The sequence below is a fragment of the Wolffia australiana genome, chromosome 9 (genome assembly GCF_029677425.1).
Source record: "Wolffia australiana isolate 7733 chromosome 9, ASM2967742v1".
Taxonomy (NCBI): Eukaryota; Viridiplantae; Streptophyta; class Magnoliopsida; order Alismatales; family Araceae; genus Wolffia; species Wolffia australiana.
Window position 1 is genome coordinate 4,948,101 of NC_135843.1, and position 14,391 is coordinate 4,962,491.

Sequence of the window (14,391 nt, forward strand, 5' to 3'; positions counted from 1 at the left end):
AAAATTCTTAGAAATAGTATCAAAACTATATTGACCTATCAAGAAAGATTCCCTCCAAACAGGAAAACAAGTTCACATGCAGGAGTAGTGAAGAACTATAGAGAGCTGTGGTTGGTTGTTGATCAACGGAAAGCACGAATAAAATTCATGAAACTTATCTCGGTTAAACAATAAATTAAGGAGTGCGGTGGATGTGTGTGTCACGGGGTCTACCAAAACAAAAGATATTGTTCCATCCTAAAATGCAAATACAAGTGAATGTTGAACAAAAGGAACCTCTCATTCCCATCATTCTGAACAAAATGGAAAGTATGAATAAAACTATATGTGGAGTATTGGAGTCGTTGCTTATATCATACTGGTGTGAAGGATATTCAATCAGAAGTGGAGAACATACCTGAAGTGAAGGAGAACAATGTTTGGCTTCGGAGTCTTCAGCAGCTCCAACAACATCTACAACAACAGCTCCAACAACTCCTCATGCAGTAGAAGCCCCAATGACCATTACTCTTCACGCAATTACTCTTCGAGCAGTTACTCTTCAAGCAGCTCATACAGTTACTCTTTAAGCAGCTCCATCGCCACTCACTCCTCCGCGGGCAACAGCTCCATCACCAACTTCTCCTTCACCAGCAGCAGCTCCTCCAACAAATTGAAGCATTAACCTTTTATTCTTTTTGGTATAGTGTAGATGCACATATTGGGCTGACATAACGTCGGACCAATGCGCATATGTTTATCATTATCCAATATCGGAACACAATATCGGATGATGAAACACAGAATAGTGTTATGACTTTGAACAAAGACTGATAACAGAACCGTAATGAATAACGAGCTGAAATTTTCCCGTCATCTGACGTCAATATCTGAAAACAGATACCAGATGTCGATTACACAGATATGGATAACAAACAAACTCTGAACAAAATGACTTTTGTATTTGGCCTCTAGCACCCAGTTTCATACCCCATATCCAAATGATCACACCCTTATACGAAGACTGCTAGTCTTTAAGCATGTGTTCTAAATATTCATATTCAAAGGATACTCGAGAAGGACATCATAAGGATACTCGAGAAGCATGTGTTCTAAATTAGTTTTTGATAATTTGTTTTATCAAATTTGTGTGCCACCTTTATTCACATTTGGCATTTCTGCCACATGTTTATGAATGGTTCATACATTCACAAACCTTTTAGAAACAATGTTTGTGTCACCTTTTTCCCATTCATGTTCATGACCATTCGTGAACATTTGCACATTCAATGAAATAAAGTATTTTCCACCTACCACATTTTCCTCTACAACAGGAGTCCATTGATGAAAAGTGACCAGGGAAAGATTGAACCCAATTTCTACAGCGATGAATCTAAGTGCAATTCGAATTCCAAGGAGTTATACATAGAATTTCATTAATGTGTTGTCTTCAAGGGTTGCTAGTGATAAACTCAAAATTGGGGGTGAAATTATGTCAATGAGACTTTGAGTTTAATCAATAAAAATTATATACTTATAATCCTAAAATAAGTAGTTGACTAGTGACGAGTAAGGGTCTCCTCCACAAGGAACAGTTTTTAGGAAAAGAATGCTCTCAATAGGGTAATGAATAGCACACAAATGAATGAATTGATGGTGCGGAACGAGATTGGGTTTAAATGATGTAACACGACGTGCCGGGATCAAATGGCTCATGTCACACTTCAGGGTTCGGACAAAAATTTGGGATGCAATGGAATGAAAAGATGTGATAGTTAAATGCAAATTAGAAGTACAGGAAGTCGACAGATCCGGGGGTGGGAACCAGTAGACGACATGACGAGTCGTGTCACAAACGAGCTCCCAATGACCTGGGTGGTTGCTTCGAAAGCCAACGGTGTGGGGGACGATCACCATCTGTGTGTGTCCCGTACGTCACAATGAACGAGGCTGATCTGACACCGTCAAAGGACTTCCTATTACTAGGCGGTGGCTATCCCTACAACAAGTGAAAATTCTCTCGGGGCAGAGAAGAAGATGATGACCGGCAGTGGATGAGATGACGATACTGAAAAATAACAAGGGGGAGGGGAATGTGACATGTGGGCTATGGCCCAATGCTCAAATGGCCAAGTGCAACCAACCCGGGCGAACGAGAGATCCTGCCACTCAAGAGGATCTTCGAGCTAGGACGTGCAGCCAACAGGGCCAACCAACTCGGGGAAGCTGAAGAGCTAAGCAGGAACAACACATGAAGCGCCAACCAGGGGTTGGGTCAGTGACGGAAATAAGAGACCCTCAGCCAACGGTCAAGAGGCAAAGGCGGTGATGTTGAATGGAAAGAATAGGCTATAGTGGTGCGTTCACACTGCTGGGTACCTGGTGCAAGTTGTGACTTTCTGATCGATATGGGTACACCGATGGGAGCACAACTTGGGCGGAATAGTGTTGGGAGGGACAGCTTTTGATATCGTGGGGTGTAGAGAGCTTGATCACCAGCAATGTGAGCTCAGTAGAATAGTGCCTGGACCGTCCGGAGATGGCAAAACGTCGTGGCAGATAGTGGCTGCTATTCAGGGATCTCTGTGAGCAACAAGAGATGGTCGACTTCCTCAGGAGAGGGAAGGAGAGCTAGCAAGAGAAAACCCTAAAAAACATGCAACTCCATTCTTCTTTCTTTTGTCAAAAACAGGTGATGTTTAGTCAACAGCCTCCCCTTCTCCTTTATAGTGAAATAAAAAAAGGGGAGGGGCGGAATTAAGAGTACCCTAATGGGCCTCCTATAGGGGGGCGGGGGGGAAGCTTAGTGGGCTTCCCCCCCCTAAAGGGTCCTTCAAGGGGAAGAAGCCATGCATGGGCTTCCCCCCCTCAAAGGTGTAAACCAAAAGCATAAAGAGACCAAAAACTCACATGGGGGGGAGGGCCGCACACACGCAGGAGGGGGTCTCCCTACAGTCAAAGGGGTGACGAAATAAACACAAAATGTTGTGAAGATGAGGACCATACATGTGAAGTTAGGATTTTAAACCTGGTAGCGAAAAGGAGGACCATACCGTAAAACCATAAAACAACCTGAACACGAAATAAACAATGCGAATGTGATTTTCAAACCTGCTAGTGAAAACTCAAGTTCTTCATGTAGGCTTGGGCTCTGCAACGTGGCTGAAGACAACCCTAGGTGTGCTCAACATGATGGTCCTCCATCATTGAATGAATGATGAGAGGTGGTTAATTATGGTTTTAGGAGTTAGCACATTTTAGTATATATAAGGATGTAGAGACGAGAAGGAACGAGGAAGGTGTAAAGTGTAGTGATATGGGTAGTGAGGATGAGTTAGAATGATGATTAAATTGGGAGAGAGTGATGTAGATGAAAGGGATAGGTGACAAGATCATGATGGTGTAGGACAAGATGTGAAATGGATGAGAGTGGATGATAATGGATGATGACGGAGTTGGATGAATGATGGTAATGGGTGAAGATATGGATGGTGAATATAGTTAAAATAACTAAATGTGTTGGAGAAAACTCAATTTAAGGCAAGAGGTTAACCTTAGATCCCTATATTATGGTAGGATCCATGCATCTTCCTACTGCAGATCAACCTCCCCGCTTCTCTTTTGAACCTCCCCAAGCACTAGAGACACTAAGGAACACTTGATGGACGTTCAAAACTTCACTTTCTTTCAATTTACCTCTCTAGGAGGAAGTTAGCTTAAAGATGTTTGTTTACAAAAATCAGAAGCTTAATTTATAGATCCAACTATATGGATAGATAGAGGATGGAAAGGCAAAGCTGCCCTTTTAATTTTAGCTCAATCTGAGTTCTGGATTGTCGTATATCAAGCCTCGAAGTTGTACGATTCATAGTCGATTATTTAATCTGAAGTTTTCTCTCTCCTCATCCTCGTCAACATCGTCACATTATTCAGTTAGGGTTTTGTCTCTTCCAAGCATTGAATGTGATCATTGGCTGAGACTCTTCCTCATCATCAGCAATCAACGTCTCTTGTCGCCCACATGTCATCATGGGGAAAAGACAAAAGAGAATAATAATATTTTATTCAAATATATTATTTAATATCTCCTTTGCAGCTGATGTGGCGGCGCGTCAGCGAATGCCACATCAGCGGCCCTTCCTGGATTCTCCAATGAGAACACTCCATATAGAGGCCAAGTAGACGCGTGTGCGCCACATGTCATACAACAACTCAGCGGCGCCGCAATCGTTGACCGCTTTGAGGAGAAACATTTTTTTAATCAACCTTACCTCGCTCCACATAACGCATTTATTGTGAAAAAAGAACCTCTTTTTCTGATTGGTCCACGTCACCTGCGCTAGGAAAAGAGTAAAAAGTAATTCTGTTAGCATTAAATGCAATTATGGCATCACTAATCCTGATGACATAACAGCTCAGCTAAATGATTGACTATCTTCAATCATTATCCCCAACTCTGATTAGTTAACGTTTGACCAATTGAACAGCGACATGCGGCGTCATGAAATAAAAGACTTAAAATAAGTTCTAAAATTCATATTTGATAAAATAGAGGCCCAAAATACATTTAAGCATATATTTAAAAATTTAATGTTGAAAAATTCAATAAAAATTATATTCTGACACAAAAAATTATATGATTTCCAAATTTGATGTCAGAAAATTCCCCAAAATACATAAAAAATTCTGACAATTTGTAATATGATTCAAAAAATAAATTTAATTATTTTAAGCTTGATAACATGCATATATAATTAATTTAATGCAAATAAACATGTAAATATGGTCATTTTAATGTACCAAAATGTATGTTATCAACTTACAAGGACAAACACTTACTCTCTTGGTATCACATTTGAGAGAACCAAGCATATGCTGTCAAAATTTATTTGTCTTACAAAACATGGATGGACCATCCATGATAAAAAAAATTAGAGAAATATTACTATATTGTGTATAATTTATGATGAGAATATTGTGTTTGAAGACCATTTGCCATTACGCTAAGGTCTTCTTCGTCAAATAGGAGAAAAAGTTGATAGAGTTACTCTCACTAAATGCATGGACAAACGAGTACATGATTCCCTTATGAAAACAAAAATAAGAACATCACTATGCATTGGGTTTTGGATCCCTGGAAACTTTAGGAATGTGTCTTTGGCGACTAATGAAATTGGCAGACCACATAATGGAAGGTATCTCCCGCAACTACAATGTATTCAATGGACAATGCGAGAAAAAAAAGGTTAATGATTACGGCATTTAGTAAACCCTACATGCCTTGTATTTGACACGTCACCAACCTTGTTGTTCAAGCTCATATAAAGGGATTGGGAATTCCACCACTATTTACCCCAACAAGGAAACATAGCTAGTGGATGAGGTGTCTGAAGATGCATGTACATGATGCCTTCGGTGATCTAGATCCTTTGGATTTGGTTATAAGGGCATATTAAATTGTTGCTGCTATATGTGCATCTGATGATAGGAGAAAGAGTTATGCCTAATGGTGTGCACAACTGAAGATGATGAACAACATAAAGTTGGTGTTGGATGTGAAGACTACATGGAACTACAAACATGAAATGTTGCTTGTTGCATATCAAAAAGGTAAAATGTTGTAAGGGATGGCTTTTTTGCTCAAATTCTAAATGCATTCCGCAAATCTTCAAATATCTAGAGCAACTCAAGATGTGTTATTGCAACAACAGTTTTTTCATTAACCAAGGTTTTTGATGAACACCATATCAAACTCTATTGCACTAGAAAATATCAACTCAAAGGTGGATTTGAAATCCAAAACATATAAAAAGCCAAAAACATCACATTTTCACATATTGAATCTATGATTTCTTGATTCCTTGAATATCTTCCAGCCGTTCAGATGTCCAAGCTCTAGACGTATCTATGAAATATCTAGAGCAGTGGATCTCCTCTTCTTTCTGCAACAGTTTGCAGTTGAAAACATGATTTCTAATCAATCTGGTCCCCGCCAAAAGCAGCACTCAAGGAAGAGGAAGACAAGAAAGAGAGGGACACTCAAACTTATTCGTATGGGTATCAAAATGAGGGTTACCCCCTCTATTTATATTTTCTAGATAAAATTTCATAAATGCCCTCAAAAAATTTCATAAAAATCCCCATCATTAGGAACAATTAATAAAAGTTCATGAACTTATAATATATCCACCAGCATCCAAAAACCCTGTTTGTGTGACTCTTTAGGCCCATGTATCAAAATATTTTGGAACTTCAGTGGCCCATAACTTTTATTGGATTGAACTTACTTGTTATATGTCACATATAGATTAATTACACAAGGATCAATTTAACCCAATCAATTGGTTAATTTGTCAGCTCGTGGGCTTCCAAGCTACACCTCATGCCCTAGAAGATACAAAGGGATATGTCAACTCTCTCATGGAATATTTACCATCTTCAATTATCATGTATATATAATTCCTCATTCACGCAGCACTTCCAAAGGACTTAGGGTATCTTTAACCGTCAAACCCTAATCAGTCATTTATGTTAGTAATGATGTAGGGTGAAATCATCTAAGAAAAACTTCTTGAATATCTCCACTACCCTGTCCAGGTATTTAACTGAATCATCTTCCTTGAGTCAATCTCTTGTAATACGGTGGCAGACGATCCCATCTTTACCACACAATCTCCTTCATGGACTTATTGATGCACCTGAGCTGGGACCATTCGGAATCCCCTAATTAGAGAAAACACAACTATGCATCCACAATGCATATTTGGCGTCTCAGTTCTAAAGACTACTCACATGAATCAACCTGATTGGTGTTTGGTATAACACCATTCAGGAATTCATACGAATCAGCTCAATGAACTCTTTCCCCAAAGAGCACTTAATATTTGTACTTAATCTCGCCATACTAATAACTATGAGATTTGCCATACTTTTCATATGAATGGACTAGAAAGTATTATATTAAACATATATTTCAATGTCCTTCTCGAGTATCCCTCAAATAGGAATGTTTAGAACACATGTGATCGTCATATTATGATATCATCATAATCCACATATTCATTCCATGTATAATGGACTTACTTGTAAGCATCACAAGTGCATTATAATGAATATAATATATTAATGAATACTTGATGAGATTTGGAATGTGCAATGAGCTTGCATTCAACATATATTTCCAACAACCACGTCATAAACACATCAACATATTATTTGAGGATGAGCTTCAGACCTACTTAGACATGCCCCAAGTGTTGAATGACCCTTTGTTATGGTAAGAAGATGAAGGATGAAAGCTATTTCCAAATATTTCTATTTGGCATGAGACTTTCTTCCTATTTGTCCATCAAGTGCATCGGCAGAACTAGTCTTCTCCACTGATCAAGGAATTTTCACATGTAAATGTTGAAGGCTTTTGACGTAGAACATATCCATCACAATGATATTTGAACAGCATTAGTTGAAGAAATAATATTTGAACAGAAACATGGCAGAGCCTTTGTTTGAGATTAACGAGATCAAATAGGCAAAATAAAACTCTGATTATGAATCTCCACAAGAAGGATGGTAGACCTAGAGGTATAAACAACCATTCTCTATGTCTCCCCCTCATGGGAATGTGTTCTAACCCTTTTACTTGGTCTCTACATGCACAACATTTGTGCAAGTCGAGGAGCCTAAAAGGTGATGGCGCAGCCCCGGACACGCCGTCAGAATCATCATTGTCGCCCCCGACAGCACCTGCTCCAGCACCGAACTCATCTTCGGAGACGTTACCGCAACCCCCGACAGCGCCGGCCGCCCGCGTTCAGCCCGCCCGGCAAGCCAAGGCGTCGGTACGCACGCCTGGATTCAAGTATTCCGGGTAATGGACACCGTATCGTATCTTTATGTCTTTTGTTTACTCATCATTTTGTTTTAGTTTTCGTCGTTCGTTGTTTTCTCGACTCGTCACAGTCTAGTGTAAGGGAGGGAGGCTCATCCTATAAGGATTCCCCTCCCCCCCTATCGTCCGTTGATTCCGTGAGTCATTTTCGTCTTGTCGGAGTCAATAGGTTAGGTATTTTAAGTTTCAGTTTAAATTTCCAGATTTTGTTTTGGCTTAATGGGCCAACCCCACTCTCCCCCCCTATATAAGGGAGGTAGGGTTGCCCTAACACGGTAGTTGATGTTTATTTTGAATGAGAATTCCCCCTCGTTGGGTTTAGAGAAGGTCGTGAGCTCACCCCTTGGAACCTAGGGTTCGCTTGTGGAAGAAGAAGGCCTGACGGAAGCTTCTGGGAGAAGAGGAAGAAGCCATCGCGGAAGGAAGAAGCTTCTCGCCACCCATCTCCGACGACCTACGGCGCGCCAGCCGAGACTACACCGCAACTCACCGGACGACCATTAGGTACGCCGTTCTCCCTCGTCTCGTCACTTATCCCTTTCAGTGCACTGTTGGTTGCCTCCACCGCGCTCGGGTTAGACGTAGGTGAGCGAGACAGGACGAGTGAAAACGTCGACTATTTGAGTGTCCCTCCTGGTTCAGTGCGAGTTGGGCTCGCCCATCACGTGCGGGTACTATCCGGCGGGGTAACTCCCGTTCGGCGCCCTAGCAACCTCGTCCCTCTGGACGAGGTCGGAAGGTTCCCTCCCGTCTCCGAGCGACCCTGTCGACCCCGGGTGATCGGTCCCTCCTGTTCGTCGGCAGCTGCGCATACTACACCCCTACCCGATCATCGTCATTCTAGCTCGTTTTCGTAGGATCCCCATGCCTGACGAATTCCGGCATTTCGTTGCGCTCCGTCGCGTCATCAACACCGAGTACGAACCCTCGGTGACGGCGGGATTTCGTCTCGGACGTGGTCCTGCATCAAGAGGTACCAACCAGAACAAAGATTTATAGTTGTAAGATTTATAGTTACAATTTTTATTAAAAAAGTGCAATTCATTTGTATCCTTTATTAATGATCACGATGAATTTATCATAACATAACTACTTTCTATTATCTCAGATTGTAATGTAGAGTCATCTTATCTCAGATTATGATGATGGCAACATTATTAAAAAATCTATGATGTTGATGATGATTTCTCATCTAGAAATGGATGATGGAAATTATGATGATCTTTCATCATCATTCATGCAATACACAAATAGGACTCTCTAACTTTTCTTTTTCTATCTTGATTTTTTTCTCTTTTATGTAAAATTCCCTACAGCCATTTAGATCATTTTTAAAGAGATATGACTTTGTAATAGTTAAAATGGTGATATATATTTATCTAAGTTTTATTTAACATCTAAGATTTACAAGATATACTATTAAATTAAGAGGTTTTTTTCAAAGAAAGTCTGGGATTTTGAAGAGATAGTGGTCGAATGTAAGAAATACCAAAAGCATAGAGGCTGATTCCCTGTGTAAAAACTTGTGGATTTTTTCAATTGTAAATCCCTAGCCATGAAAGTGCAACATTCTTTATAAAAAACTTGGGGATTGGACTCTGTATTTTACTCTCATATTATGAATGTTCGCAAATAAACATTATACTATACATTGGAGAGTTAGAAAATTATTATGGATTAATACTTGCTTGATTTATTTAGAGGTTTATTTATCCAGTTATTTCACTACCAAAAATCAGGTTAGGAATAAGTCTTTGTATTTATCCAGAAGATTTCACCTAAGAATTTTGTTGAAATAAAACATGCATAGGATGAGTAAACAATGACATATGTGGGGGTTCAGATGTTACTAATTTTAGTTTATTTTTTCTAATCTAATTAGAGAGATAATGGATAAAATAATGAGTTCAAGCAAAATAAGTTAATTGGCATCAGTGTTGGCAAGTCCATTTACTTGGGTATGGTATCCGTTTATTCCCTCTCGGCCTCTTTTTTGCAATCTGGCAAATTTCATAACGCATGAATTATCTGGATTAAAAGACTAGTTCTCAGAAAAATTCAAATGTAGTTGTACCTTTTTCTTAAATATTTAACCTGATGGTAATAATTGATTGAGATTCTCAACCGTGAATTCAGGCTTAGTTTGATGTCACTTATAGTATGTATTCTTTGCCATTTTATGAAGCTGTTGACCTCCTCTTTGTAAATTCCAGAGAAATAAACAATAAATGCTAGCTATTTCCTCCTTACCTCTATCTTTTGGTTTTTATATTAAAAGATACTAAGATGCTATTTTTCAGTGAATTTAAAATGCATTTGATACAGAATGGTTATAATTCTTGAGGATTTGCATCCTAGAATGCAGATTAACTTTGATGTCACTTGCAGCTTAATTTCTTTGCAATTTTATGAATCCACTGAGTTCTTATTCATAAATTCCCATTTAAAATGTACAAGAAATCTTAGCTTCTTAATTTCATGAACCAAACAGCAGTTCATTCTCGAATGTTCACAAACAAACCGAACACAAACAAGAACATAAATTTTCGGATATTCGCAAAGGATCCCATCCCTGGACTTGTTCGAGTAATTCCAACCTATATCTCTATCTCTGAGATGTTTGGATTTTTCATTACTCTATAGAACTTTCACCTGTACACTTATTTTCACACAATCCAAGTCTCCTTTTTGACTTCCCACATTCCCTTAACTTTTTGAAAATAAACTTTACTCTCCCTAATGATACAAAATGATTGTTCAATACGTCGCTCCCATTAGGAATTGATTTCATCCCAAAATGGGGAGAGATCATTGCAATAGTGCCATTGTACTTTTCTCAAGTAAGTGCACTGATTAATCAGCTACGTCAGAGATATTTGATTGGGCCTGTTTTTTTGATGGTGTTTGTGTATGCCATGAAAATTTTACTTCACAATGTAAAATCCATAAAAATAGGATTAAATAAAAATCATGAAACTAGCAATCCAACTGTATAGGATGTCTTCCTCTGCTTCCATTTTGGATAGCCCTTATTGGCATCGACAAGAGGTGCGTCTTGGGTGACTTGGGTTATGGACAGACAAACTATCTCAACTTATCAAATATATTCGATTTGCTGTAACATGTGAATAGATTCTTAGGAGAGACATGTGGAAATGAGTACACTACCAGTTTCAAATCACTTCTTCCTATGCTCCCAGTGAAAAAAAAACAACTTGAGACATGTATAAGGACAGCATGTTGAAGTATTACACTTTTATGGCTTCTCAAAATTATCGTAAACAATGAGAAAAGTTAGTCTCATCAGCATGAAGGGATTCGGAAATATTTTTTGATTCAACTGTGTCTCCATTGCTATGTTCTTAGTTATATCTTTCCTTACAAATGAAGCCCACAAAGCAACTAGATTTATGTTCTTTGGTACTGCTGGCCTCTAGATTTTACCATTTCTATAATCCAAAGATCCTCTCTCCTCTTTTTTCTTAGACAGAGGCATGGATATATGAGAGCTTACATAAATCCATAGGCACATATACATGTAGAGATAGATAGATAGATATATAGAGAGAGATTGATTGATATATAGAGGGCAATATTTAGACAACTGACAAAAGAAACATTGATAAGATATCATCCAACTCACCCAGATTTCTGCAGGTTGGAAACAAAGGTTGATGCTGCAAACGCTGCCGAGCCACCCAGCACTGATACTGCCACAACTGTGACTTGAAGGACAACCTGCCAAAGGCTTTGTTCCGGCACCACGTAAGCACAGAGCGGCCCCGCCGCCAGCAACGCCAAACTCAGCCCCTGCAGCGCCCCCGGCGTTCCGGGGTCGGTCGCCGCCGAGAGCACGCCAAATTCCTCGGCTTTCGACAACAAGCCGAGCTTCTCAACCGCCGAGAGAGACAGACCCAGTCCCTCTGCTGCAGACAGCAGGCCAGATTTCTCTGCCTTGGTCAATAGTCTCAGCTTCTCCACATTGGTCAGCAGCTTAACTGGGCTACCACCTCCGCCTTGTACTTCCTTAGCCCCTGGTTTGCCCACTGGGATTACTGTTGACCCCTGTATTATAATGATAAAACAATGATCATCTTCGTTTATGATAATGATATCATAATAATAATCGGATGATCAGATTTCTTCTTCATGGTAACATGGCTGATAGCACTTCTCATGCAAGGTCAACTGAAAGCTAGAGATAATGAATAATTTCTCTCAAGAAACCAATAAACACACACAATAGTGTATTTTATGGCCATTTTCCTAAACCCAAAAAAAAGTCTTCAAATTTTCTTTAAAATCTGGAATAATATTTACACTATCCAAATCACTAAAATCCCAACATGTTGGATCTCCCAACAAAGAAAATGAATCAAAAGATGAAGCCGGACTTTGGATAACACCAATCGAACCAGTTATTAAAGAGAAATTCGGTTATCATTCGGGAAATGTAAGCCACAATTCAGAAGGACAAAGAAAAGCCAAGACCCACAAACACGAACTGTATGAAACGCACAAAGAAGACGTAAGAATTGTACATTAAACTAAGAAAAAAATCAAGACCAAGTTCCTTGCCTGCCGATAACACTAACCAATCAAACCAGTTTCTAAAGAGGAGTTCGAATATCGTTCAGGAAATGTAAGCCACAATTCATAAAAACAGAAAAAACCCAAGACCCACAAACACGAACGGGATGAAACCCACAAAGAAGACGCAGGAACTGAACATTAAATTTAAGGGAAAAAGTACAAGACCCAAGTCCTCTGTCTTCCAGTAACACTAATCCATCAAACCAGTAAATCGTATAAGAAACGTAAGCCACAATTCAGAAAAACCAGTAAATCGTTTCTAAAGAGGAATTCGAAAATCGTATAAGAAACGTAAGCCACAATTCAGAAAAACAGAAAAAACCCAAGACCCACAAACACGAACGGGATAAAACCCACAAAGAAGACGCAGGAATTGAACAATAAATTAAGAAGAAAAAAAAAAAAATCAAGACAACCACGTACCCTCCTCGTTCCTGCGGCTGTTCCAGAACGCTTCTGGCCCGTCGTCGCCTTCGTCACCAGCGGCGAACCACGAGACGAGCACGAAGCCAACATTGCGCCGCCGGAGACCCACTTCTCTCTCTATCTTCTCTCTTTCTCTCTCTTCTCTCCCTCTCTCTCTCTCTCGGTTCTCATTTGATGGAAGATAGGATGGTCGACGTGGCGCCATCTCCTTGGTTTACAAGCTTCTGGTCGATCTGACTAGAAGGGAAACGTGGACCCATCAGGAAAGGCCACGTGGCTCTCATTCTTGAATGGCATCTTGTACCCAGAGGAAATTCTCCTGAGTAACACTATGGCCCTTAGTGCTAGTAGGGATGGAGGTAGAGCTGTTGGACGAAAACGGATGACGTTTTTGAACGGATGGAACGGGACTGAACGGAGTTATGCTCCGTTATCCGTCCAGGGAGTTTTGTTTCATCCGTTTTGTCGTTCGACACAGTTTCGTCATCGTCATAATTCCGTCATCAGTCCCATTCCGTTATTCGTCTGTTGCAGAAAACTGAACGGATAACAGACGAATGGATGACAATGTAGACTGACAGGACGGAGAGAGAGAGAGAGAGGGAGAAGGAGAGAGAGAGATCGAGAGAAAGAAACAGGCTCAGTCTTCTAGACTATCGCTTGTCCAACCTTTCGTCGTTGTCGTCATTCCGTCATCAGCCCTGTTCAGTCATTCGTCTCTCTGACAAACAACAGAATGGAAGGCCGAAATGATGGACGGATGACAAATGACGGTTACGGTTGGATGGGACGGGACTGAACGGTCCTCTTCTCGGCCTTCTATACTGCCATTTGTCCAACCTTTCGTCGTCGGCGCCATTCCGTCATCAGTCTTGTTCAATCATTCGACTCTGACAAAGAACAGAATGGGAGGCCAAAATGATGGACGGATGACGAATGACGGTTACGGATGGATGGGACGGGACTGAACGGTCATCCTCTCGGCCTTTTATGCTGCCATTTGTCCAACCTTTCGCCGTCGTCTCCATTCCGTCATCAGTCCTGTTCAATCATTCGTCTCTCTGACAAAGAACAGAATGGAAGGCCAAAATGATGGACGGATGACAAATGACGGTTATGGTTGGATGGGACAGGAATGAATGGTCGCGCTCCTCAGTCTTCTAGACTGTCGCTTGTCCAACCATTCGTCGTCGCCGTCATTCCGTAATCAGTCCTGTTCATTCATTCGTCTCTGACAAAGAACAGAATGGAAGGCAGAAATGACGGAAATGACTTCCTCCTCTATATCTCCTCTCTTCCGATCTGCTCTCGCTCCATCCCACTCTCTCTATCCAGGGCACCCAATGGCCTTTGCTTCTGTCGCTGCTGCTGCTACCGTCACCTCTGGTCCCACCTAGGGAACAGCAGCCGTCATCCGTCACGTCACACGTCACAGCGGCGGTGACAAAATTAGGGACTCGTGACGGTGGCAGTGACGGATGACAAACTGGGCATGACAGTGACAG

General features: G+C 40.6%; 1 protein-coding gene and 1 long non-coding RNA gene across 2 annotated transcripts; one reads left to right on the plus strand and one right to left on the minus strand.

Moving 5' to 3' along the window:
• Positions 1-8,153: 8,153 nt before the first annotated feature.
• LOC144707658 (uncharacterized) lies at positions 8,154-8,915 on the plus strand. The gene is made up of 2 exons (XR_013582500.1): positions 8,154-8,371; positions 8,725-8,915. It is a non-coding gene; the product is annotated as an uncharacterized LOC144707658 (long non-coding RNA).
• A 2,503-nt stretch (positions 8,916-11,418) lies between these two features.
• LOC144707657 (wiskott-aldrich syndrome family protein, putative (DUF1118)) lies at positions 11,419-13,043 on the minus strand. Its single transcript, XM_078580881.1, has 2 exons — positions 12,884-13,043; positions 11,419-11,932 (listed from the first exon to the last, which is right to left on the minus strand). The coding sequence occupies exons 1-2, from the start codon at positions 12,974-12,976 to the stop codon at positions 11,507-11,509; spliced, it is 519 nt and encodes a 172-aa protein (XP_078437007.1). The 5' UTR covers positions 12,977-13,043; the 3' UTR covers positions 11,419-11,506.
• Between the last annotated feature and the right edge of the window lie 1,348 nt (positions 13,044-14,391).

What these genes read in the sequence shown, in the direction of transcription:
- LOC144707657 (XM_078580881.1), bottom strand. Translation starts at nt 12,976, where the DNA reads ATGTTGGCTTCGTGCTCGTCTCGTGGTTCGCCGCTGGTGACGAAGGCG. An exon ending in CAGCCGCAGGAACGAGGAGG is followed by an intron (nt 11,933 to 12,883) that starts GTACGTGGTTGT and finishes ATTATAATACAG; the next exon opens with GGGTCAACAGTAATCCCAGT.